This window comes from Leptonychotes weddellii, chromosome 6 (genome assembly GCF_054177405.1).
Source record: "Leptonychotes weddellii isolate Sample4059 chromosome 6, ASM5417740v2, whole genome shotgun sequence".
In the NCBI taxonomy this organism is placed as follows: domain Eukaryota; kingdom Metazoa; phylum Chordata; class Mammalia; order Carnivora; family Phocidae; genus Leptonychotes; species Leptonychotes weddellii.
The window spans coordinates 132,623,066-132,645,841 of record NC_138374.1 but is presented as its reverse complement, the minus strand read 5'-3'; the positions used below and the strand labels follow the sequence as shown (position 1 = coordinate 132,645,841).

Sequence of the window (22,776 nt, the reverse complement as noted above, 5' to 3'; positions counted from 1 at the left end):
CTGAGGTAATGAGTTTTTAGGAGGAAGATCACAGAGGCTAAGTGCCATTCTCATCACATCATATCCAGGAGATGTTGTATCAATATGACTTATCAAAGGTGAGGTTAACCTCCATCACCTGGCTTGAGGTAGTATTCATCAAGTTTCTCCACTGAAAAGTTCCTTTCTCCATTTCCGTTCCAGGCTCTTTGGGAGAAAGTCACTGTGTGTAGTTCACCTTAAGGGGTGAGGTTATGTGCCACCTCTTTAAGAGCCAAGTGTCTGCATAAATTATTTACAATTCTTTTGAATGGGAAATATTTCTGTTCTCCCCCATTTGTTTATTCAGTCATTTGTTTATATCAACATGGACTTGTAGATATTTCTTATACCTTGAGTTATAGTCCAAAACTACTTTATGTATTTTGTCACTCACATTGTTCCAGCTTTGACCACTGGGAACTCTTTCACTTGGTTCCTGTGTCCCTTTGACACATCCCCATCATTTTTTTGGGTGTATACTTTCTCGATTTCTGTCACTAAAAGATTCTGTATGTGTCCTACCCCAGGCCTGGGATCAGCCACTTCTCCAGGGAACTCTGGTTTCTTTTATTGGAAAATGGTATTAAAAACCAAGATGGCGGCACCAGACTTACTTGCTGCTGTTGTGGTATCTGGCTTCTAGGCCCTCTGGGCTGATACAGCAAAAAGACACTTGTGTGTATACTAACCTGTATATATGCTATATCTTTAAATGTTCCATATGTAACCATATGTATCTCTGTTAAGCTGAACATGAGTTCATACTAATGTCTCAACTCTAAGCCCTTACCACACAGGTCATTTGCGGAAATTTAAAGATACAGAATCCCAGGTACCGATAAATATTGACCTTAGATCTTTTGAAAGGCAAACACATTAACATAATTGAATGTTTTTCTTGGTTTAATATTGGAATCAGTATCAAAATTATGAAAACTTCATAAATGTAAGTTTTAGTTTATCACCATTCACAATTTGGGTAAGTATGTATTGTAGTAAAACTTTGTTACCTGCCTATAGTTTTGCTAATTTTAATTCCATGACCTAATAGAGTTTGGGAATTCTTACATCATGTGACTCTTGAATATCCCACTTGATTCTCAAAGTCTGTGATTTGAAGTCCCAGATATAGAAATAAAGACTCTAAGAACACAAATATAATCATAAAAATCACATTCATTCATATTGATAGTATTTGTCTCACTCATTTCCTCTCCTCTTTCTTGTTTTCTCGCATTTTTTGGTGGGCTGCAGGCTCCAGTTCCAACACCATCTTCTGAGCTGACCTCCGTTCCCAGGATGCCCTTGGTGCTGCTCCTGCTGCTGCCCATCTTGAGTTCTGCAAAAGCTCAGGTTAATCCAGGTAACACAGCCATTGCTCAGCCACATGCTAGAAGACCAAGTCCATCAATGTTTATCTTGGGAAAGGCCCTGCCAAGGGTATCCACAGGGTCTGTCTTTTTTCTTTACTTTTCTTTTCTTCTTTCCTTCTTTCTTTCCCTCTCTTTTTCTCCCTTCCTTCCTTTCTCTCTCTTTCCTTCTTTCCTTCCTTTTCCTTCCTTCCTTCCTTCCTTCCTCCCTCCCTTCTTCCCTCCCTCCCTCCTTCCTTTCTTTTCCTCCCTCCCTTCCTCCCTCCCTCCCTCCCTCCCTCCCTTCCTTCCTTCCATCCTTCCTTCCTTCCTTTTACTTTCATGATGAAACATGTCCAAAGCAGAATCAGAAACTAATGTCCTGTGTCTATGTAACATCTTGACTATTGTGAAAGGGCTCCTGATATCAAGTAGAGTGGAGTGAATGGGAATTTAAAAAAAAAGAAAGAAAGAAAGAAAGGGAACTGGAAGAAGCATCCATATGCTTCTGCATCTTCTAGGAAACAGAAGGAGAGAACTTTTAGATGTCTTCTAGAACCTCTGCAGATTGGGTTTCCAGTTATTTTTCTCTGGTTCAGGCCTGTGTTTTACTTGGATGTCATGTTGTGCTTTTGGGACCCTGGTCTTGCCGGATCTTGGCAGTCTTTCCTACCGGGTGTGGCCATACTCAAAAATAGATGTGTGAAGAGAAATCTTTTCGTTTCCCCCAATTTTAAAAAATTAGTTGTATATTTTAACTTTAAATTGAAGCGTTCAGTTTTATCACTTGTCTATTACACAGCAGTGCCTCTTAATGACCTGTGTAGTGCTGGTGACTTTGCCTGGTTGAACTGTTGTTATGATCTCTGGGTTCCTGCACATATCTGGGAGTCAGCTGGTTATTGGCTCGTCTAGGACGGCCTTGGCTCTGACGACTGGGCACCTTGCTGTGCTCTCCTCCAGCAGACTAGTGTGGATATATTTTCATGGAAATTGCACATGAGCAAGAGCAGAAGCAGAGACGTGCAGCATTTCTCAAGTCGGTGCGTCAGTTGTGTTTGCTGAGATCTCATTGGCCAAAGCAAATGGCGTGGCCACACCCAGTGTCCGAGTGGGCGGGCATAAAGAGTTACCTGGGACAGGCCTGAGTACAGGGAAGGGGGAGGACAGCTCGTGTGGACACAAATATAAATACAGGAAAGTACCCATAGTATAAGTGCTCAGTGTGATGAATTTTACAAACCGAATACATCCATCAGCAGGATCCAGATTAAGAAACAGAACCTCACCAGACGTCAGAGGCTCTCCTCGCGCTCCTTTCCAGCCACTTCTCCCCACCCTCACCCCAAGCTAATTGTTATCCTGCTTTCTAACAATATAGATTAATTTTGCCTGTTTTTGTACTTTATATAAGTGGAAGCAGATGATGCCTAAATGCTCTTTTGTGTCTGGCTTCTTTCATTCAGTGTGTTGTTTGTGATGTTCATTGCATGCAGTTGGCAGCTATTTGTTTTCATTGTTGTATAATGTTACTTTGTTTGACTATTTTATTTATCCAGTCTACTGTGGATGGGAATGTGGATTGTTTCCAGTTTGCGTCCATTATGAATAAATCTGCTATAATCATTCTCGTAAAGGTCTTTTGGTAGAAGTATGTACTCAGCCTTTTGGAGTGTACACCTAGAAGTGTAATTGCTGGGTTATATGTCATATACAATTGCTTTTCTACATACCACCAAGGAGTTTTCCAAAGGGCTTTCACCCATTTGCCCCTCCATGGTCGCATATGAGAGTTCCAGTTGCTGCGTGCTGTATTTGGATTTTTGAGGACATTTTTATTTTGTCCTTTTCCTATAGCATGAGGGTACATTGTGAACATTCTCACCCTCTTCCTCTCGCAAGAATTCCGTCTCCGTGGGATAGTCTTCATACGTGAAAAGGAAGTATAATCAAAACACCTTAAAATCAAAGATTTACTGGTTTAATAAACCCAGTGTCTTACTACTTTCTTGTAATGAGCTTAGTTGGTACATTTCAGATCTGAACTTCGACTCACCAGTCTTTCATTTTTCTCCTCTGTGTTCCTCTCACCTGGTTGAAGGGTGGTTGCCTCCTGCTCAATGTAACAAACCCATTGTCATCTCCCTGACTAGATCTCCTAGGAAGTGTCGCTGTGTGTGTGCAGAATGGTAGAAAGTTTTGGTGCCAGGCACATTCACAGAGACTGAAATGACATGAGGGCATTTTCATGAATACACCAAAAGAGCTAGCCATCTGTGTGAGAGGAAACTGTGGTAGCGCTCCGGCAGGAAATGAGCTGTTTGAAGACAGCAAACAGTTATCTTTAAAACATTTTCTCCCTATTCCTGCTGTCAACTATTTCTATTGGCTCTTTCTGCCAGGGAAGAAGAAATAAAGGTCTTGACTTGCAAAGATCTTTATAGGAACATAGCATATTTGAGGTATGTTGAAGAACTAATCCTTCTCTCTTCCATGTCTTCTATTTTATCAAGGTAAGGTAGAGACAAGCAATGGGAAATTGTAATCTGTGTTAAAGGATCTGGTCACAAAGCTTGGGCTTCATGGAGTCTTAGGGCATGCACACTGATTAACATAGAGTAGGTATATAGTAAACACATGTTTATGGATTTATGGGTGGCTTTTTAGGAGTCCTATTGGTGTTTCTTGAAAGATGGAAATTCTTGGCCAGTTAAGTTTTCCCCATAGGTTGGTCACATGGTATAAATAGATGGCATCTTGGACTTAAGCCAGGAGAACTGGGTTATAAACAGATCTGGTGTAGAGCCAATTGTTAAAATATCAACACATATTTTAATAGATTATTTGATATAAAATATTGGCTGGCAAATAGTAATTGGGTTAAGCATTAAACTTAATTAATAATATAATTAATCTAAAACAAGCTCATTCATTTAAGCCCACTTTGGAGATTTCATCATGGCTGCTGGCGTCACCCCACAGAGGCTGCAGAGTGGTGTTAGGAGGATACAGGTAGTAGGTCATGACATGATGGCAGGTCTCTTGACTCGCTGCTCTACAGCAGCAGAGCTCTGACAGGGGCAGCAGAGCAGGTGGTGGGGCAGGCAGTCATGGTGGCATTTCTGGTAGTGTCAGTGTTGAAGGCAGCATTGTCCCTGGGGCTGCAGCATGGGCTCTGCAGGTCCCCGTGGGAAATGCTGACATGCAGGATTATGTACCCAGTTCTGAAGCGTGCAGTGTGCTGAGCCATCTTCCAGTTCTAACAGCGCACAAGGGACCAGGTCCCAATGACTGTCGGTTCAATGGGGAAGTCATTGGAAAAGTTTGAGGCAGTTTCCTCTGTCAAGATCGTGACTCAGGAGTATCAGTTAGCTGGTAGCATCCCTGTCAAACAGTCATACCAACACTTTCTGAAAAACATTTCCACAAATCAATAAATGATTTGGATATTACTAGAACATTCTGATGAATGATTTGCAGTTCACTTAGAAAATGGTGTTCAACTCATTTAGAAAGTTATTTTGAGGAAAAACCTGGTTACAGTTCTGGCTTGGTCTTAAATTAGTTGTGTGACACTAAGCATGCCACTGTACTTCTCTTCGCACTCCCTTAATCCTTTCACCTGTAGTGAGATGAAGTTGGATTAGATGATCTGTGAGAGCCTTTCTGTCACTATGATTTTATGGTGTGGGAGCTTTACTGCCTGTATTGGAAGATGTGGATGGGCTTTGGGCTTGGAAGAAGGGTCCCTGATCTTGCATGGCTGTTCTTTGTAAGAAAATCCACTTGTTTCCAACTCCCTGGCACTTCTCAGACTCAGGGATCTAAAATCTGAACTTTAAAACAACCTTGCCTTTGAGGTGAAGCACAAAGAAGATAGCCGATAAATATTTTTTAAAATTTAAACCCTGAAGTGCCCTCTTATGACAGGTTGGGTACAGACAACCTGCCCCAGCCTAACCGACAGGAGTTTCATAGTACTAGAAGCCTTTTGTAGGGCTTTTTTTCTGTGGACATGGGTCCAAGAAGAAGTCTTTCAGGAAGAAGGACTAGCGTACCCAGTGGCTGGGAGGGAGGGAGAGGTACACATGGGCTGCCTGGTGGAGGGCGCTGAGTGAGGGACCCAAAGGGGCAGCTTTTCCATCCTCCCATGGGTCCTTGGGTCAAGTTTCCCCTCCTTCCCAACTTGGGCTGGGTTACAGGACTTAACTGGAGAGCTTGGGAGTACCTCCAGGAGAAAGGGAAGTCTTTGGACTTCACAATGAAGCATAAGAATACTCTGGGCTGTAGTAGTTGTTTGATCAGCCACCAAGATCAGACTCCTCCAGGCTTCTCCTTCGGTGGCCAGTCAGGGCCCAGAATCTCATGGATTTCTAGGTAGGAGGATGGGTAAAAGTGACCTGATTACCCTGGACACAGAGCCCCTGGGGTCTGAGGTCCTAAAGACTCACCCAACCAACCAGATAATTGCTCTATGTGAGGAGCACAAGGGCGATTGGTCCCACCCTCTGACTTGGCCTGCGATAACTGCTTTTACTTGGAAAAGGGAGAAACAGCTCTTTTCCCTAACAGGTAACCCAGGCACTTAGGATCCATGGTACGGAGCCAGGGCAGGGCAGTGCTGGGGCTTTCTATTTCCATTCCACGTTTTCCCCTCCTAGAAAGCGGGCAGCTTACTAGCAATTCAGAGCCCTGGGGTGGGGGAGTCCTCTTTCAGTGTCTAGAATGTTCTACTTACAGGGAAGGGACAAAGACATTAGGGGGTTGGGATTTTGAGAGGAGGAATTCTTCTCCTATAGACTCCAAATTTGTTTTAGGTTCATCATTGTGGTTTTGTTATTTCCAGCATCAGTCCTACCTTCCAGTGAGTTCTTCAGGTCTAGGCAACTAGCATCTTAGGCTGTTTGTATTGCAATGGACCTTAGCAATATTCAAGTCTCTCTTCCTCATTTTACACATAAAGGAAGTGGTGTCAAAGGGGGTGAGTGATTTGTCCATGAGCACAGATCTAGCTTATGGTAAAGCAGGAACCCAAGGCTCCAGTCTCCCAGCCCTGAGTTCATTCCACTAAAACCACCCAGCCCCGCGAGGGAACTAGTGAGGAAATGACCTTTCTCCAATAATCATATAATAGCTGGGCATCCTCATGGTTTCCTTTTTGTGACTGCCAGTGTGCATTTATGGGGGTGAGAGGTCACTGGGGTTTGAGGGACAGCCTGAGGTGGAGGAATAGAAGAAGACTAACAGGATCATACAGGGCTCCTTCTTGGAGCCTTGGTCTCGTTCGCATGCCCAGCAAGCAAGGCTGGAACTAGGAGCCCTTCAGGACTGACTCAGCCTTGCAAAGAAACCAAAGTACTAGAGATGCTCTGGTTCCCTTCTGCACAGAGTTGTCCCCTTCTCCTCAACACCTTGTCTCCCACCAAAGCTGATACATGTTAAGTTATGTACACACATTTCCAAATTGGAGAATCATTTTTGTTTCCATGGGCTCTCATAATTCATGTCCCCAGAGATGTGTGAGAGGGTTTGTGGGGCCTCATCTAATGAGACTGTAGTACTAGTTTCAGATTGCTGAAACCAGATATGAGGTGCTGGTGCTGTGCCTGTATGTGTGTGTGTGTGTGTGTGAGAGAGAGAGAGAGAGAGAGAGTTGGGGTCAGGGGAGAGAAAGAGATTGCTTGCTTGCTTTATTCAGCCTGAACAGGGCCTTCAGAGGGAGATAAAAAGTCTGGGAAGAGACCTCCCTGCTTGAATTTCTCTTAAGCAAGCAATGCCTGATGCTGCCCAGATTGGCTCTTTCTTGCTTGTATGTTTGTTTGTCAAGTCTAGCCTGAGGGTGGCCTTTGGTATCCTTCCTGCCAGTAAAAGTATCTTTCTCTGGGGACAACAGAAGCTCATCCGCCCCTCAAACATCCTTGGTTGTGCCAAAGGGAAAAAGAGAATGCAGAGTTCAAAAAAGAGTACCGACTAATATCCAACGAGCACTTAATATAGTTCTGGTGCCATTCTAAGTGGGTGTCAGCAAATTTAATCTTCACAATAGTCTTATGAATTAGGTAGTCTTATTATTTCAGTTTTACAAAGGAGAAACTGAGGCCCAGAAACATTAGGTAACCCACTCAAGATTACAGAGCTAGCTAAGGGGCAGAGCGAGGATGTGATCCACCTGCAGCAAGCATATTCTTGACCTCTGTGCTGTACTGTCTCTTGAAGTGTTAGACTCACAGAATGTTCATGTGCTACCCAACCAGGTCAGGTCTCCAGTGTCCTATTGGTTGAAATACTGAAGGTATGAAAGTGAGCCGGACATGAAAGCATTTGTGAGGCTAGGGGAAAAGAGGAAAGGAGAACATTTGAGCTTAAGGAAAGGCACGGAGCACAAATAAAAAAGTAAGAGCGTGGAGATGTTTGTCATCGTGGGGTCATGAGGATAAAAATGAGGTTAGGGTGGTACCCAAACCAGGAGCCACATAACTTTGGGATCCTCAGTATGTGACAAGTGCTTTCTGATAACAGGCTCTGTCTTCACCCTGTGATAACAAAATGCTATGCCATGTCCTTCCTCCGAGGATGCAGGTTCTTTCCACTGCCCCCACAACAGTTAGATTCCTTATTTTACTTTTTAATAAATTTATATCCCCTTCACCCATTTCTCCCACCCTCTACCCCATGCCTCAGGCAACCACCGATCTGTTCTCTGTATCTGTGAGCTTGTTTTTTTGTTTGTTTTTAATTTTTTTAGATTCCACACATAAGAGAGATCAAAGAGTATTTGTCTTTCTCTGTCTGACTTATTTCACTTAGCATAATGCCCTCAAGTTTTATTCATGTTGTCATAAATGGCAGAATTTCCTTCTTTCTCATGACTAAGATTCTGTTGTATAAGATACCACAATTTCCTTATCCATTCATCCATTTATGGACACTTCGGTTGTTTCCATATCTTGGCTCTTGTAAACAATGCCGCAGTGAACATGGGGGGCTGCATACATCTTTCTGAGTTAGTGTTTTCATTTTCTTCAGATAAATATCCAAAAGTGGAATTGTTGGATCACATGGTAGTTCTATTTTTTTAAGATTTTATTTATTTATTTGAGAGAGAAAGAGACAGACAGTGCATGTGCAAGAGAGCAAGCAGGAGTGAGGGAGGGAATAGATGGAGGGAGGGCAGAGAGAGAGGGAGAAGCAAGCGCCCCTCTGAGTGGGGGGCTCGACACAGGGCTCGATCTTAGGACCCTGGGATCATGACCTGAGCTGAAGGCAGATGTTTAACCAACAGAGCCACTCAGGAGCTCCCATGGTAGTTCTATTTTTTTTTTTAAGCTTTTATTTATTTATTTGAGACAGAGAGAGAGAGAGCGAGTGCACAAGCAGGGGGAGCAGCAGAGGGAGAGGGAGAAGCAGATTCCCCAGTGAGCAGGGAGCTGGATAGAGGACTCTATCCCAGGACCCCAAGATCATGACCTGAGCTGAAAGCAGATGCTTAACTGACTGAGCCACCCAGGCACCCCCATGGTAGTACTATTTTTAATGTTTTAAGTGAATTCCACACTGTTTTCCATAAGGGCTGCACCAATTTACATTCCCACCAAGAATGCATAAGGATTTCTTTTTCTCCACCTCCTCACCAACACTTGTTATTTATTGTCTTTTTGATAGTAGCCATTCTAACATGTGTGAGGTGATATCTCATTGTGATTTTGATTTTCATTCCCCTGATGATGAGTGATGTTGAACATCTTTTCATGTACCTGTTGGCCATCTGTATGTCTTCTTTGGAAAATGTCTGTTTGGATCTTCTGCCTGTTTTTTAATTGGATTGTTTGGGGCTTTTTTGCAATTGAGTTGCACGAGTTCTTTATATTTCTTGGATATTAGTCCCTTATCAGATATACGATTTGCAAATATTTTCTCCCATTCAGCAGGTTGCCTTTTCATTTGTTGATGGTTTCCTTTGCTGGGCAGAAGCTTTTTAGTATGATGTAGTCCCAATTATTTATTTTTGCTTTTGTTGCTTTTGCTTTTGGTGTCAGATTCAAAAAAATGTTGCCAAGACCCATGTCACCTATGTTTTCTTTTAGGAGTTCTATGGTTTCAGGTCTTATATTCAAGTCTTTAATTCATTTTGAGTTAATTTTTGTGCATGGTGTAAGATAGCGGTCAAGTTTTATTCTTTTGCACATGGCTGCCCAGTATTCCAACACCATTTATTGAAGAGACAGTCCTTTTCCCATTATATGTTCTTGGCTCCTTTGTTGTAAATTAACTGACCATGTATGTGTGGATTTATTTCTAAGCTCTCTATTTGTTCCATTGATCTGTATGTCTGTTTTTATGCCAATACCATACTGTTTTAATTCCTATAGCTTTGTAATATATCTTGCAGTTGGGGAGCATGATGCCTTCAGCTTTGTTCTACTTTCTCAAGATTGTTTTGGCTATTCAGATTCTTTTGTGGTTCCATACAAATTTTAGGATTATTTGTTCTATCTCTTTGAAAACACCATTGGGATTTTGATAGGGATTGCATTGAATCTGTAGATTTCTTTGGGTAATGTGGACATTTTAACAATGTTGATTCTTTCATCCATAAGCGTGGAATGTATTTCTATTTATTTGTATCTTTTTTGATTTCTTTTATTAATGTCTTGTAGTTTTTGATATACAGGTCTTTCACCTGCTTGGTTAAATGTATTTCTAGGTATTTTATTATTTTTATGCAATTATAAATGGGATTGTTTTCTTATTTCTCTTTCTGATACCTCATTTTTAGTGTATAGAAATGCAACAGATTTTTGTGTATTGTATTTATATCGTGTAACCAGAATGCAGGTTCCTTTTGCTATCATATTTTTTAAGGTTTTATTTACTTGTTAGAGAGAGAGAACATGAGCAGGCAGAGGGGCAGAGAGAGAGAGGATCTCAAGCAGACTCCCCACTGTGCATGGAGCCCAATGTGGGGCTTGATCTCACGACCCTGAAATCATGACCCAAGCTGAAATCAAGAGTTGGATGCTTAATCAACTGAGCCACACAGGCGCCCCTTGCTATCATATTTCAACAGATCTGAGACCAATATGTTGTAAGATGTAGACCCACAGTAAGCCCTCCTGGGTCCTCTGCCCAGATTGTTCCCCAAATTGGTGGTTCCTCTTGACCCTGAGGTCTCATTATAGATAGTGTGGAGAGTGAGTGCGGACACAGAGTGTGATGCCAATGTGGTTGGTGAATAGACCATGGCAATGGAAATCAAGAGACCTAGAGTTTGATTCCAGCTCTGTCACTATCTAACTTTGTGACTTTAGATAAAACTCTGTATCTCACTTTGCTCACTTATAAAATGGGGAGAATAAACTTCACTCTCTGCACTTTACATGGCTATTTTAGGGGCCCAAATGAGATAAGGGAAGTTAACGGGCTTTGGAAAGTTATATGCAAATATTGAGGGTTGTGATTTGTTACTTTTGGAAGAAAAGGAAAATAAAATAAACCAAATACCATAAAACAATGGTTTCTATTTAACAGATGATGGGGGACGAAAGAGAAAAAGAGTTCATTAGTGACCATTATGGTCCCTTGTGGTTTCCAAGAAAGACTCAAGTTACCTTTGGGAATTGGGGGCTTCTAACAACCCTGAACTCTGGCCATCCTAACTCCAAGGGAACACAGGGCCCTGTGCCCAGGCAAGCTTATCCACAGCAGTGTATTTTTCTGGGGGAGAATAGTGTGATTGTTGACTTAGCTTTTGGTCCTAGCCAGCAGGCCTCTGAAGAGCATGGATGTGGCAAGATAGGCCTCCCAGAATTTTTCGTGGTTTGGACTCATACACAGTAAAGTAAAGTAAAAGTTAAGACATTCAAAATAGTGAGGTTTTGGGGGGGCTTAAGTAGGAGGTGATGAGTTGTTAAAAAGTATGCAACTTTTTTCCCCCTGCTTCACAGATGTTTATGACTTTGGTCTTTGTCTTATTTGGTGCAGCAATGATCTCTTGCATATTAATGAACAACACCTACCACAGTCCTTGGCTTACACAGGCAATCAATAGGTGCTTGAGGAGTAAGGAGAAGGTGGGAAGGAAGGAAGTCAAGGGGCTCCCAGGAGTCTCTGTATTTTTCCGCAAAAAAGCATCTCAATTATGCCATTTGAGACTTGATCTCACAAAGATATGAGGAACCTGAGAAGGAGTTCATTAGAATATCATCCCTTTGAAGGATGGGGATGCTAAGTACAGAGGGAGTGAGCCAGAAGGAGGATGAGGGACTGAAGTGCCCTAGCTGCAGCTGCTAGGGTGAAGTGTCAGAGGTCCAGCCTCCTGGTGTCTGAGGGCTGGGAGAGCTACAGACTGTGCAGAGAGAGAACAGTCTCTGTGCTTTTCCCCAAATGCCTCAAGTCTCCCTGCTTTGGCCTATCAGCAGAGGATTTTAGCAGTTGTAAATAGGGGGAAATGTGCTTCCATTTACCTAAATATGTGTAAAGCTCTTACTTTTGGCATTATAGGGGAGAAATTCAGTCTTTTGGGTGCCATAGCCTCTATTCAAGACATCAGGCCAAACAATGAAGTGTATTTTCTATGGACAAGCCTGGCTAACGTAAGAAATGATTCATCCTGGTATTGGAGGAGCCCTGGCCATGGGGGTAGGGCAGATCCACCTTGGGAAAGTGATAATTTGATAATTTGATAATTGTAATTCGTTGGCTTTTAGTAGGTTACACCAATATTTAGGCCTTTATTGCAGCTTTTCTTATTGAGACACTTGCTCACCAGTGATAGATAGCTATGCATTTGGCAAATGTACTCAGCAAGAAAAGTGCTGCTAGCTGGAGGGATCCCCAGTCTTGTTCAGGAGCTCTGGGATTTTGCCCCATGGGGACACTTTGCCTGTGCAAAGCCCAGAGTCAGCCTTCTGTCCCTGCTCCAAATTGAGGACTGGCTAAACGTGGCTGCAGGAGTTATATCACCCCTCAGATTCTCCCTTCTCTGAAGTCCTAGTCCCTTGTGCTCACAACCTCTTTGGAAAAGTAGCTGTGTGGATATTCTGCCCATTTTTAACTTTTTAAACCTCAGGCAGCAAGCAGATGCTTTCAAATAGATGCTTTATGAATTTTATCTAGGTCTTCCAGATATTCTCAGGAGGAATACTGGTTCCTGCAAGTGACTCCATCCCACCTGGAAACAGAACTAAAAAGTTCACTTTTACCTTGTTGCCATTGTGATTCATGTTAACTGATTATGGTGGGCTTTTTGAATTGGCTGGAGGGAAGCTCAGAGCCAAATTTGCGGCCCATCACCAGCAAAGGTCTAGATCCAAATGTAATATATTTCCAATATTAACCTTAGCTCTCTGGCTTATCTTATTGTCCCTATTCTCTTTCCCCTTAGCATACCTTTACTTGTTTTTTTATTATCTTACACAATTTTGGAAGCCAATTCCAATCTTTATTTTAGAATGAGAGTAAAAATAGCTAAAAAATACATAACATCTAACCGTTGTTATTACTGCTCTAAGCATTACTCTGCTTTAAACCTTACAAAATACTTGATATATGTTAACTCCTATTTCCTGACAGTATTCCTATAAACAAATGCTATTATTACCATTAAGCTGAGAGGCTGAAAGTTAAGTAATCTTCCCAAGACCATAAAACCTCTGAATTGCTTAGGAAAGAGTGAATGTAATATTTAAAACAAACAGTCCCCTCTCTTCCTCCTTCTGGATGTCATTCCTGGAGCCCCATTATATTTCATGAAGTCCTTTGTATTCATTATGTTAAATCTCTATAACAACCCTCTTGGTAATATTATTAAAGATGAGGAGATTCAGGTTCAGAGAGGTTTAGTAACTTGTCTTGGAGTCCCATGATTTGGAAGTGGCAGAATCCAGTTTTAAGCTTCTAAACCATGCCCCAGTTGTCTTCTCAATTCCTGACCTTCATGGCTATCCTGCTGTCCCTGCAACTCACCTCCTTGCTGGAGAGAAGAACGTTCCATTTCACAGTGAAGCCTTTGCTGACTTTGTGAGCCAGGAAGAAGAATGTATTTTGGCTGACTCTCACTTTACTATGCTGGAATCCCATACAGCCTGGGGACCCCTCTTCTGCAATAATTGTTTCTGGGAAGTATTTTGGGCTTCTAGGAAAGCTGCAATTCAAAAGGGCTAATCCTAAGGAGAATTTCAACTTGGGCAAAAGTGGTGTTGGCAAAATAGCCCCGTGTACCTAGAGGAACCCAAATAATCTTCCTTGGCTCCTAGCAGGATCCCATTGTGTAGGTATTTACCTGAATAACCAGTTTGAAGTAGCCTCCAATGTGGAGCTTGTGGGGAGCAGGAACCCAAGTGACAGCTTCTCTAATGGGACCGTCTTGTCCTTTCTGGAATTGGAAGAATTCGGTCGTGGTAGCTAAAGGTTGAAGAAAGAGGAACCAGGGATCAGGAGACCTGAATGTCAGTCCTAATTACACTCGTCAGCAGTGCATCCTTGAGTAAGTCAGTTCACTTTTGGGGGGCTCAGAGGTTCTGATATTTAATGTAGAGCCATTGGAGGGGTTGGTTCCTGAAGTCCCTTCCTGGCTTTAAAGTTTCTGATTGCAGATGTTCTTTTAGACCATAGATTGTCTTGGGTCCCCTGGTTGACCCCAATAACCCTGCTCCTGGTCAGTCTCATCTTCCTGGTGCCCAGCGAGCCCTAGGTGTCAGCTCCCCACGCCTCGGGCCTCACGTGCACCATGTGTGTGTGTTCCTGGAAGCGGCATATAGGACACTCATTGATGGGTAAGCCCGTGGTGTGAAGCTAGCAGTGAGATGGTAAACATCATGCAACAAGCAGCCCTTTCAGGCTCTCAACCTTGGCAGCATGGTGTGAAAATAATTCTTGGGAAGCTGGAGCCTCGTGGCAGCTGTTTCTCCTGGCCTGCCTGCCAGGCCCTACCAGCGCTCAGGATGGAGCGAGCCCTGCCTGGGCATGGGCAGCCGGCACTGGTAGTTTTCCACTCTGGGAAACTGGAAAGTGAATTGGCTTCTCTGTCCAGGCGATTGGCGGGTAGCGGAACCATCAAGAACCACCAAGACAACTCAGCAGGCAAAATCAGGACATACTTCTTTGCTGCTGGGTCTCTTCTCTTGCTATTCTCTGCCTTTTCATGCTTCCCTATCTTTCATAATGTGGAGTTCAGAGACACATGGATGGGATCTGATAAAAAATGAAGTGGGCTTGGGGAAAAGCAAGGGGGCCTGACATTTAGGACTTGGCACTCTGAGTCTTTGCTATTGGCTGGGATCCCTTCCACAGAAGGAGTTTACCAAAAATAGGCATACTCAATAGGAAAACCACAGTGGTGCTGCTGAGAAGTGCCACGTTGGTTGCCCTGGGCCAAGGCTTATCCTGTTCCAAAGACCCACTAGGCTGAGAAAGGCCATCCAAGATCAGCTTGTCTATTTTCCTATGCCCTTTCTCCAAGGCCCCTGGGAATACTGATTCACCAAGAAACTTTGCCTAATGGCTGTTTTTCTGGCCCTTATCTCTGAATTCCTCATCCTGATCCTTATATTCTTTGGTCCCAACATCTAGACCTCCAGACCCACTCCCATTGTCTGAAGAAGGTTTGTGATACCTGTGGCTCAGAGTCTTGCTCTGGCATTGAGCTGGGGATCCTCATCAAGGCATACAGTGTGATTCCCACCTCTTTTCCTATCTTCTGTGCCTCTTGTCACCGAAGTTTGGGGATCCCTCCTTAGTGCAGCTTGTTGGACAGTTATCCAGTGTCCATTGACTAATATTCATGCCAGAGCTTCTCTTCCTCTCATGCAAATGCCCACAAAGCCCTTGAAAGAGCATCCCTACTGCTTGCTGTCGTTTGGAGATGGTTGAGAAATAAATCATTTCTGGAGACATGAATCACAGCACCTGCCCTTGAGAGTTCAACACATGTGAGCTCTCCATTCATCCAGCCTTGTATCCATCCATCCATCCATCCATCCAACCATCCATCCATCCCTCTACCCTTTTGCTTACTTATTTATTTGCCACATGTGTATTGAGCATCTAATGGGCACTATGTGTTGGCAGTTGCTGAGGAGGAAAAGGAAGAATCTGACATGATTACAATTCTCAAAATTGCTTACAGCTTCAATAAGGACGTAAACAAGGACAAGGGAACTAGAAAATCTCTGGTGAAGGCTGTTATCCAAAAGAACCCCCACCCACCTCTTTTATCTCCCCATCATATTTTAGTGTTTTTCCATAGTTTTGTCATACTGTCTGAAATAGTACCAACTAATAATAGCTATGGTCAAATAGACAGTTTGATTGCCTATTTGATTATTAAAAATCTATTGCCTTTTGTCTCTCTCCTCTACCAGAATGTAAGATCCATGGGCTAAGTCATTTTATCTGTCCTGTTCAATACTGTCTCTTCAGATCAGGAACTTATTTGTTAGATAAATTCATGAACATTAAATAAATTAACATTGACATTAAATACATATATTCGTTAAATCAATACACGAACAAAAAGATGGGTTGCAATAGATATGTAATGACCTGGAATTACCAGGAAGTCTTATGTGTCTATTGGCTGGTTAAACATCATTAGTCAGGGCTACCCTTGCCTGATTTCCCAGGTCTCTGTTTTTAAGCCCCATAATTATGAACAACAGAAAACTCTTCTTTTATTGCTTTTTTAACAGATATTTATTGAGCACTCAGTTAATGCCAGACACCCTACTAGAAATTAGGGAAACAACAGAGAGAAAGATAGACAGTCTTCCTGGCCATATGACACTTACTGTTTAGTGGAGAGACCAAAATTAAACAAATAATTGTTTGTATTACAAGTGTGAGGAACACTAAAAAGGGAACCAGTGCATTATAGGAGCATGTAACAGAGATTCCTAATTTCCCCAAGGGCTCAGAGGAATTCTCTGAGAGCTGGAGGATGAGTAGGAGTCAGCAGGTAAGGGAGGGGAAGGGAAGAACATTCCGGGTAAAGGGAACAGGACATACAGAGAGATCTTGAGGCTGGAAGGTACTTTGTGCATTTATGAAGTTGAGATGAGACCAATGTGCTGGGTTCTAGAGAGTGGAGATGTATGGATAGCCCAAGGTGAGGCTGGAGAGGTAGGCTGAGGCCCGATCCCGCAGACCTCATGGACCACACTGTCCCAGGAAGTTTGGAAAGCGGTTAGAAGGTTCCTGTCAGAATAAGGTTTTAGGAAGCTCTCTTGGGCTGCTGTGTGGAAAAGGGTTGGTAGAGGAACTAGGAAGAAGAGCTAGAAGGCATTATAGTAGTTCAGCTCTGAGGTGGTGGAGGTTGGGCCCTGCATGGAGAGGAGACAAATAGCTGGACTCAAGAAATTTACGGGAAGTAGGAGTTGTGGGATTCGCTAATTGACTGGATGACTGACTCCCAAAGGCAGGTTTACTTCTCACTCCTCAGCTGCCTCCTCGCAGGAATAAACATGTCATCTGTCCTTCCTGTCCTGGTCCCCAGGCAGAGGTTCAGAGCCACGTGTGCCACGGCTCAGGGAGGCCTTCCAGTTCTCATCATGGTGTTGCCACCGCTGTCCACATGGGGCTGTGTGAAGCAAGGCCTGGAGAGGACGGGGAGGAGGGGCACACCAACAGAGGTAGAACTGTGGTTTTTTTTCATGTGGAGAACTGAAGTCTCCTTTCATCCCCCAGTTCTTCCAGTTAATGAAACTGGGGCTGCATCAGAGTCACCTGGAGGGCTGGTGACCACATAGTTGGCTGGGCTCCCCCCTCGGAGTGATTCTGTCGGTCCGGGGTGGGGACTGAGGCTTTGCTTTTGTACCAAGTTCCCAGATGGTGGCAGTGCCGCTGGTCCCTGAGCACACTTGGAGGATTGCATCCCACACACCGTAGTAGATAAGGGAGCAAAGAGCCCGAGGGGTGGGGGGAGGTGGTGCTCTCCGACACCAAATGGAGTATTCTAGGTGGGATCTCGCTCCCTCTCTTTCCTGCCCTTTCTTTGTTAAATATGGAAAGTACCTACATAGTTACAGTCAGAACACAAAATAGACAGGATTCCTGAGCCCGGCAGCTATCGACACGTTTCATAAAGGCAGCTCTGCTACAGCAGCTCTGTTAAAACTTCCTGGTTGCTGTTCCCAAGATAAGTTATTTGCAACAATATCATGACTCACCCCATGCGACCCTCTTTCCCCATTTCTGGTTTACTTTAGAAATTCAGAGAAACAGAAGTTCTCACTACACTTGTGGCCCAGTGACTGGAGATGCATGATAGCCAGGAATGAAAGTCCAGTAGGACTGTGAATGTGCGTGTCTCTGGACTTTGGAATGGCCCCAGAGAGTCATCATGTGTCCAGGCTGGAGGGACCTGGGAGCAGTGGTTCCCAAGCCTGGCTGCACAGCAAAATCACCTGGGAAATTTTTTAAATATGCAGGTTCCTGGGCAGTTTCAGATCTCCCAAAGACAAGTCTCTAAGAGGGGGCTCACACCAGATGTTCTACAACCTTCCCAAGTAACTCTAGAGCAGTTGGTCCATGGACTGGCTTTAGGGAACCCCTGCCTTGGAAAATATCTAATGCAGCTCCCTTGCTTTACACATGAGAAAACTAAGATCCAGCAAAGATGGGAACTTTGCTTAGATCCTGGAGTGGATTTGAAATCTCTTTATTTTCAGAGGTTGTGTAGCCGAGAGGGCAGTCTTTTGAGTCAGATTCTAAAGTGACTTAGTTCTTACTTGATGAATGGCCTTGGGCAGGTTTTTTTAAAAAGATTTATTTATTTATTTTGAGAGGGAGAGAGCATGAGCAGGAGGAGCAGAGGAAGAGGGAGAGAGAATTCCAAGCAGACTCTGCGCTCAGCACAGAGCCCTACATGGGGCTTGATCTCATGACCCTGAGATCACGACCTGAGCCGAAACCAAAAGTTGGTCTCTTAACCGACTGTGCCACCCAGGCACCCCCTTGGGCTATTATTTAAACTCTTACCTATAGATGGGTGATTGGTGAGAAATATGAAGTAATGAGTGAGAAAATACCACATTGTCTGATACTTGACAAATGCTCTTATTTTATTTTATTTAAATTCAATTCATTAACATAAAATGTTTTATTGGTTTCAGAGGTAGAGGTGATTCATCAGTCTTACATAATACCCAGTGCTCATTACATCACATGCCCTCCTTAATGCCCATCACCCAGTTACCCCCACCCTCCCCCATAAATGCCTTTAAATGGATGCTGTTATTACTATACTTCATTAAATTTAAGACATTGCTGACTCTACCATGTCTCACTACTTTGTGTAACTCTAAGAAAAAACCCCCAGACCGTTAAGCAATGACTCACCATTTGCTTGTAAGATGCAGATTTCAGATATGTTAATGTGTGAAAAATAATAGGAAATATGGTCTTTCACTTCTCTTTCCTCAACCTGCACAGATTATTCCCATTACTAAATTAAATACTTCAATGCCAGAAGAAGAAGCGTACTTAGTGTGCTTGAGGAACAGCAAGGAGGCCTGGGTGGCCAGATGGGGAAGTGCACTGGATGGGGGTCCAGGACAGCTGGGGACCAACTCTTCAACTCCCTGGAGACCACACATGCATTTTGAATATTATTATGAATGAGGTGGGAAATTCCTGGAGGGTGATGAGCAGAAGAGTTACATGGTCTGATTTATATTTTCATAGATACATGGGACAAGGCGGACAGAGGAAGTGTGGATAGGAAACTATTGTTCTATTCCTGGTGATAGGAGACAGTGGATTGGCCTAGAATGGTAGCAGCATAAGTGGGAAATAGATCGGTTATGGGAACTTTTCAGGGTGGCTAACAGGATTTCTTATCAGCTGATGGGGTGGATATGGAGTATGAAAGGACTCAAGGATGGCCTCAAGATTTTTGGCTCAAGTAATTGGCAGAATGGAGTTGTTTGCAATGGAATAGTCCAGGGGGTAAGGTTTGCAGGGAGACATATTTTACTCAACTTTATCCTTATTCCTAATCTATATCTATCTCTTTTTTCAATCAATATTATGAGCACCTATTGTCTCCCCAGATATGCACTGAGAAATAAAATTGAATAAGATATAATCCCCCTGCTCCCCCTTTTTTTCTCCAAAAAGTTTGCCATCTGCAGGGGAGATCGGATTTCCACACAAATAATTATGACAAAGCACTATGTACCTAGGGCTAGAAAACAAATATTAAAAATGTCGGAAATCGGAGGAAGGAGAATTTACCAAAATTGGTACTCTTCTTTCTCAAAAACGCTTGGTTTAGTTGCGTCCAAGTTTGTTACATGGCAGCAGGAGAATGCTGGATAATAATTTAAGCTAGTCTTTCCACTTCAGGTGTGCGACCTCCTTGCTGTACCTGAAACCACCAAGAAGGCTCTTTTCTCGACTTCCTGTTCCCTTTCCACGAAACATCCTGCCCTCTAAGAATCATGTGGCTCCCTGTCTTCCTTCACTCAGGCCTCTGCTCAAAGTCATCTCATCTGAGAGGCCTTCCTTATCTTTTTACAGGAAAGAGCACCTATTTCCTTTCCACACTTAATTTTCTTCACAACACTTACCCTGTTCTCTCATCTACGTATTTATTTGCCTGTTGTCTGTTTCCCCACACTAGAATGTAAACTCTGACAAAAGGCACTTTGTTTTGTTTATGGCTATATTCCCATAGTGCTCCAAAAAATTGCTGAATAAATGAATGAATGAAAATAGGAACTCAAAAACCACATGGACTCAGAAAGCAATAAGCAAACAAGCAGATTATCATGCTGGGGATGGAGATAGGACTGGATCCATGAACAAAGCTCCGGTTTCAGAAGGGAGGGAAGGTGCCAGAGGCCAACTCTCTTACTAAGCTGTGAGCCTTGCACATCAGCCTGGCACGTGGGGGAGACAGCCTGCATTGAGTTGCACCTGTGGTTAAGGCAGAGGGGGTCCGTCGGGTACTTGAGATTAATTTTGGATCAGGACCTCTTAATAGCTGTGGGACTTTAACTGGTTTGTTTCCTCGTGTATAATATGAGAATAATAATACATGCCCTATCTACCACATAGGGTTATCATAGGGGGTCAACCAGATGTAAACAATGGGACACCACTTTGAAAACTGTGAAGAACTGTATTTTAGGAGTCAAGATAGCAATTGGGGGCACCATGACATGAATGATAGCCAAAGGAACAGGGGTTTCCTGCTTTGGCCAGCCAGGCCCCCTCCCTAGCAGGTCCTCAAGGGAAATATACACACAGGGAACAATAACAAAGGGAAAGCAAAGGTCTAGTTTATTAGTAGCTGGCTTGTGTCCCAAATGCCAATGTGAGTGTTCTGGTAAACTGGACTGGGGCATGTGGTATGTGGGATAAAGGTGTCTAGAAGCTTCTCTTTGCCATTAAGGCACTGATACTGAGAAGCACTAAGCACCAGGGCTAAAACAGTTAGCATAGGCATTGAGTCAGGGAATGGCCTCCACGGCATGGAGGGGTGGACCACAAGAGAGGGCACACCCTGTGAGTGATTTCTGAAATGTTCATTGACCTCACTCATTGTAATTTTGGCCTCATTGGCATCCTGTATCAATATTTCCTCGTCCCTACTCCTCCCTTCAATTTCACATTCCAGAGAGTTTAGAATTTGAGAATTTGATGCTTCATTCCTGAACAGCCCAGAATTACGCTTGAGATTCAAGCATAATGATTATTTATAGAACCTGTCACCTCAAGTGGAGAAATTATACATCTGACCAGAATAGACAAAATGATACTAGATCCCACATTCATCCCTTGAATCAAATTTGACTTGGAAAATGCACTGGACAGGAACCTAGAAGTATTTTAGTGGTGTAGATGGTCATAATTCTTGCCAAAGTAGCTGTATATGGTTTTGCTTCATCATACTGTTTCTGGAAGTACCAGATGACATCACGGATGTTGTACTTTGTCAAATACTCTTTCTGCATCTGTTGAAATGATCATATGGTTTTTATCCTTTCTCTTGTTGATGCAATGTAGCATGTTGATTGTTTTGCAAATATTAAAGCACCCTTGCATCCTGGGAATAAATCCCATTTGAGTAATGCTGATTTCATAGAATGAATGAGGAAATAGCCTCTCCTCTTTGATTTTCTGGAAGAGTTTGTGAGTGCTTGGTACTTTTTCTTTCTGAAATATTTGGTAGAATTCAACAGTAAAGCCATCTTGTCCTGGAGTGGTTTTTTTTTTTTTTTTAGAAAGGTTGTTGACCATATATTTAATTTTTTTAGAACATGAAGAGATATTCAGGTTATATATTTCTTTATAAGTAAGCTTTGGTAGTTTGTATCTTTCAAGAAATTTGACTATTTTATCTAAGTTGTTGAAATTGTTGGCATAAAACTGTTTATAATATTCCCTTATTATACTTTTAACATCTGTAATATCTGTTACTAGGTAACTTCCCACATTCCTGATGTTTGTAGTGTTTTCTTTTTTCTCTTCCAATCAGTCTGGATAGAGATTCTTTTTGCTTTTTTTTTTTTTAAGTCTTGTCAAGGAACCAGCTTTTGGTTTTATAGAGTTTCTCTGTTGTTTTTCTGTTTTCTATTACATTGATTTCTACTAATATATCTATTATTTTCTTTCTTATAATTACTTTGTATTTTATTTGCTCTACTTTTTCTGGTTTCTGAAGGTGAAAACTGAGGTCATAAGTTTTGAGATCTTCCCTCTTTTCTAATATAGGCTTTTACTGTGGTTAATTTTCCCCATAAGTATTTCTCAAGTGGTATCCACAAATTTTGTTATTTTATATTTTCTTTATCTTACAGTACAGAATACTTTCTAATTTCCCTTTTGCTTTCTCCTTTGACCCATGGCATATTCAGAGGAGTGTTATTTAGTTTGCAAATATTTGGGGATTTTCCAGATATCTTTCCATTATTTATTTTTCTAAATAGTAATTGCATTATGACAGAGAACATACTTTGTATGACTGGAATATTTAAAATTTGTTGGGACTTGTTTTATGATTCAGAATATGGTCTATCTTGGTAAATGTTACATATGCACTTTAAAAGAATGTATACTCTTTTGTTGGGTAGAGTTCTATAAATGTCAGTTAGGTAAAACTAGTGGATAATGTTATTCAACTCTTCAATTTCCTTACTGATATTTTTGTCTACCTGTTTTACCAATTATTGAGATGTAAGTGTTGAAATCTCCAATTATAATTGTAGTTTTGTTCGTTTTTCCCTGCAGTCTTTTTTTTTTGCTTCATTTGTTGTGAAGCTCTGTTATGTGCATAAATACTTAGGACTGTCATGTGTTCTTGATGAACTAACCCCTTTATCATTGTGAAATACCATCTTTATTTCTTCTCTTAAAATCTGTTGTGTCTGGCATTAATATAACCACTCCAGCTTTTTTTTTTTTT

General features: G+C 42.4%; 1 protein-coding gene across 4 annotated transcripts in view; it reads left to right on the top strand.

The window, feature by feature from the left end:
• Window positions 1–22,776, top strand: part of DDR2 (discoidin domain receptor tyrosine kinase 2) — a 152,971-nt gene that overhangs the window by 90,973 nt on the left and 39,222 nt on the right. For 3 of the 4 annotated variants that reach the window (XM_081825232.1, XM_081825233.1, XM_081825231.1), the window contains one exon: window positions 1,276–1,384. In XM_081825232.1, coding sequence (XP_081681358.1) covers window positions 1,276–1,384 — 109 coding nt within the window. Of the gene's footprint in view, window positions 1–1,275; window positions 1,385–3,303; window positions 3,833–22,776 lie in introns of those variants that run through there. The other variant, XM_081825234.1, reaches the window with a different exon arrangement.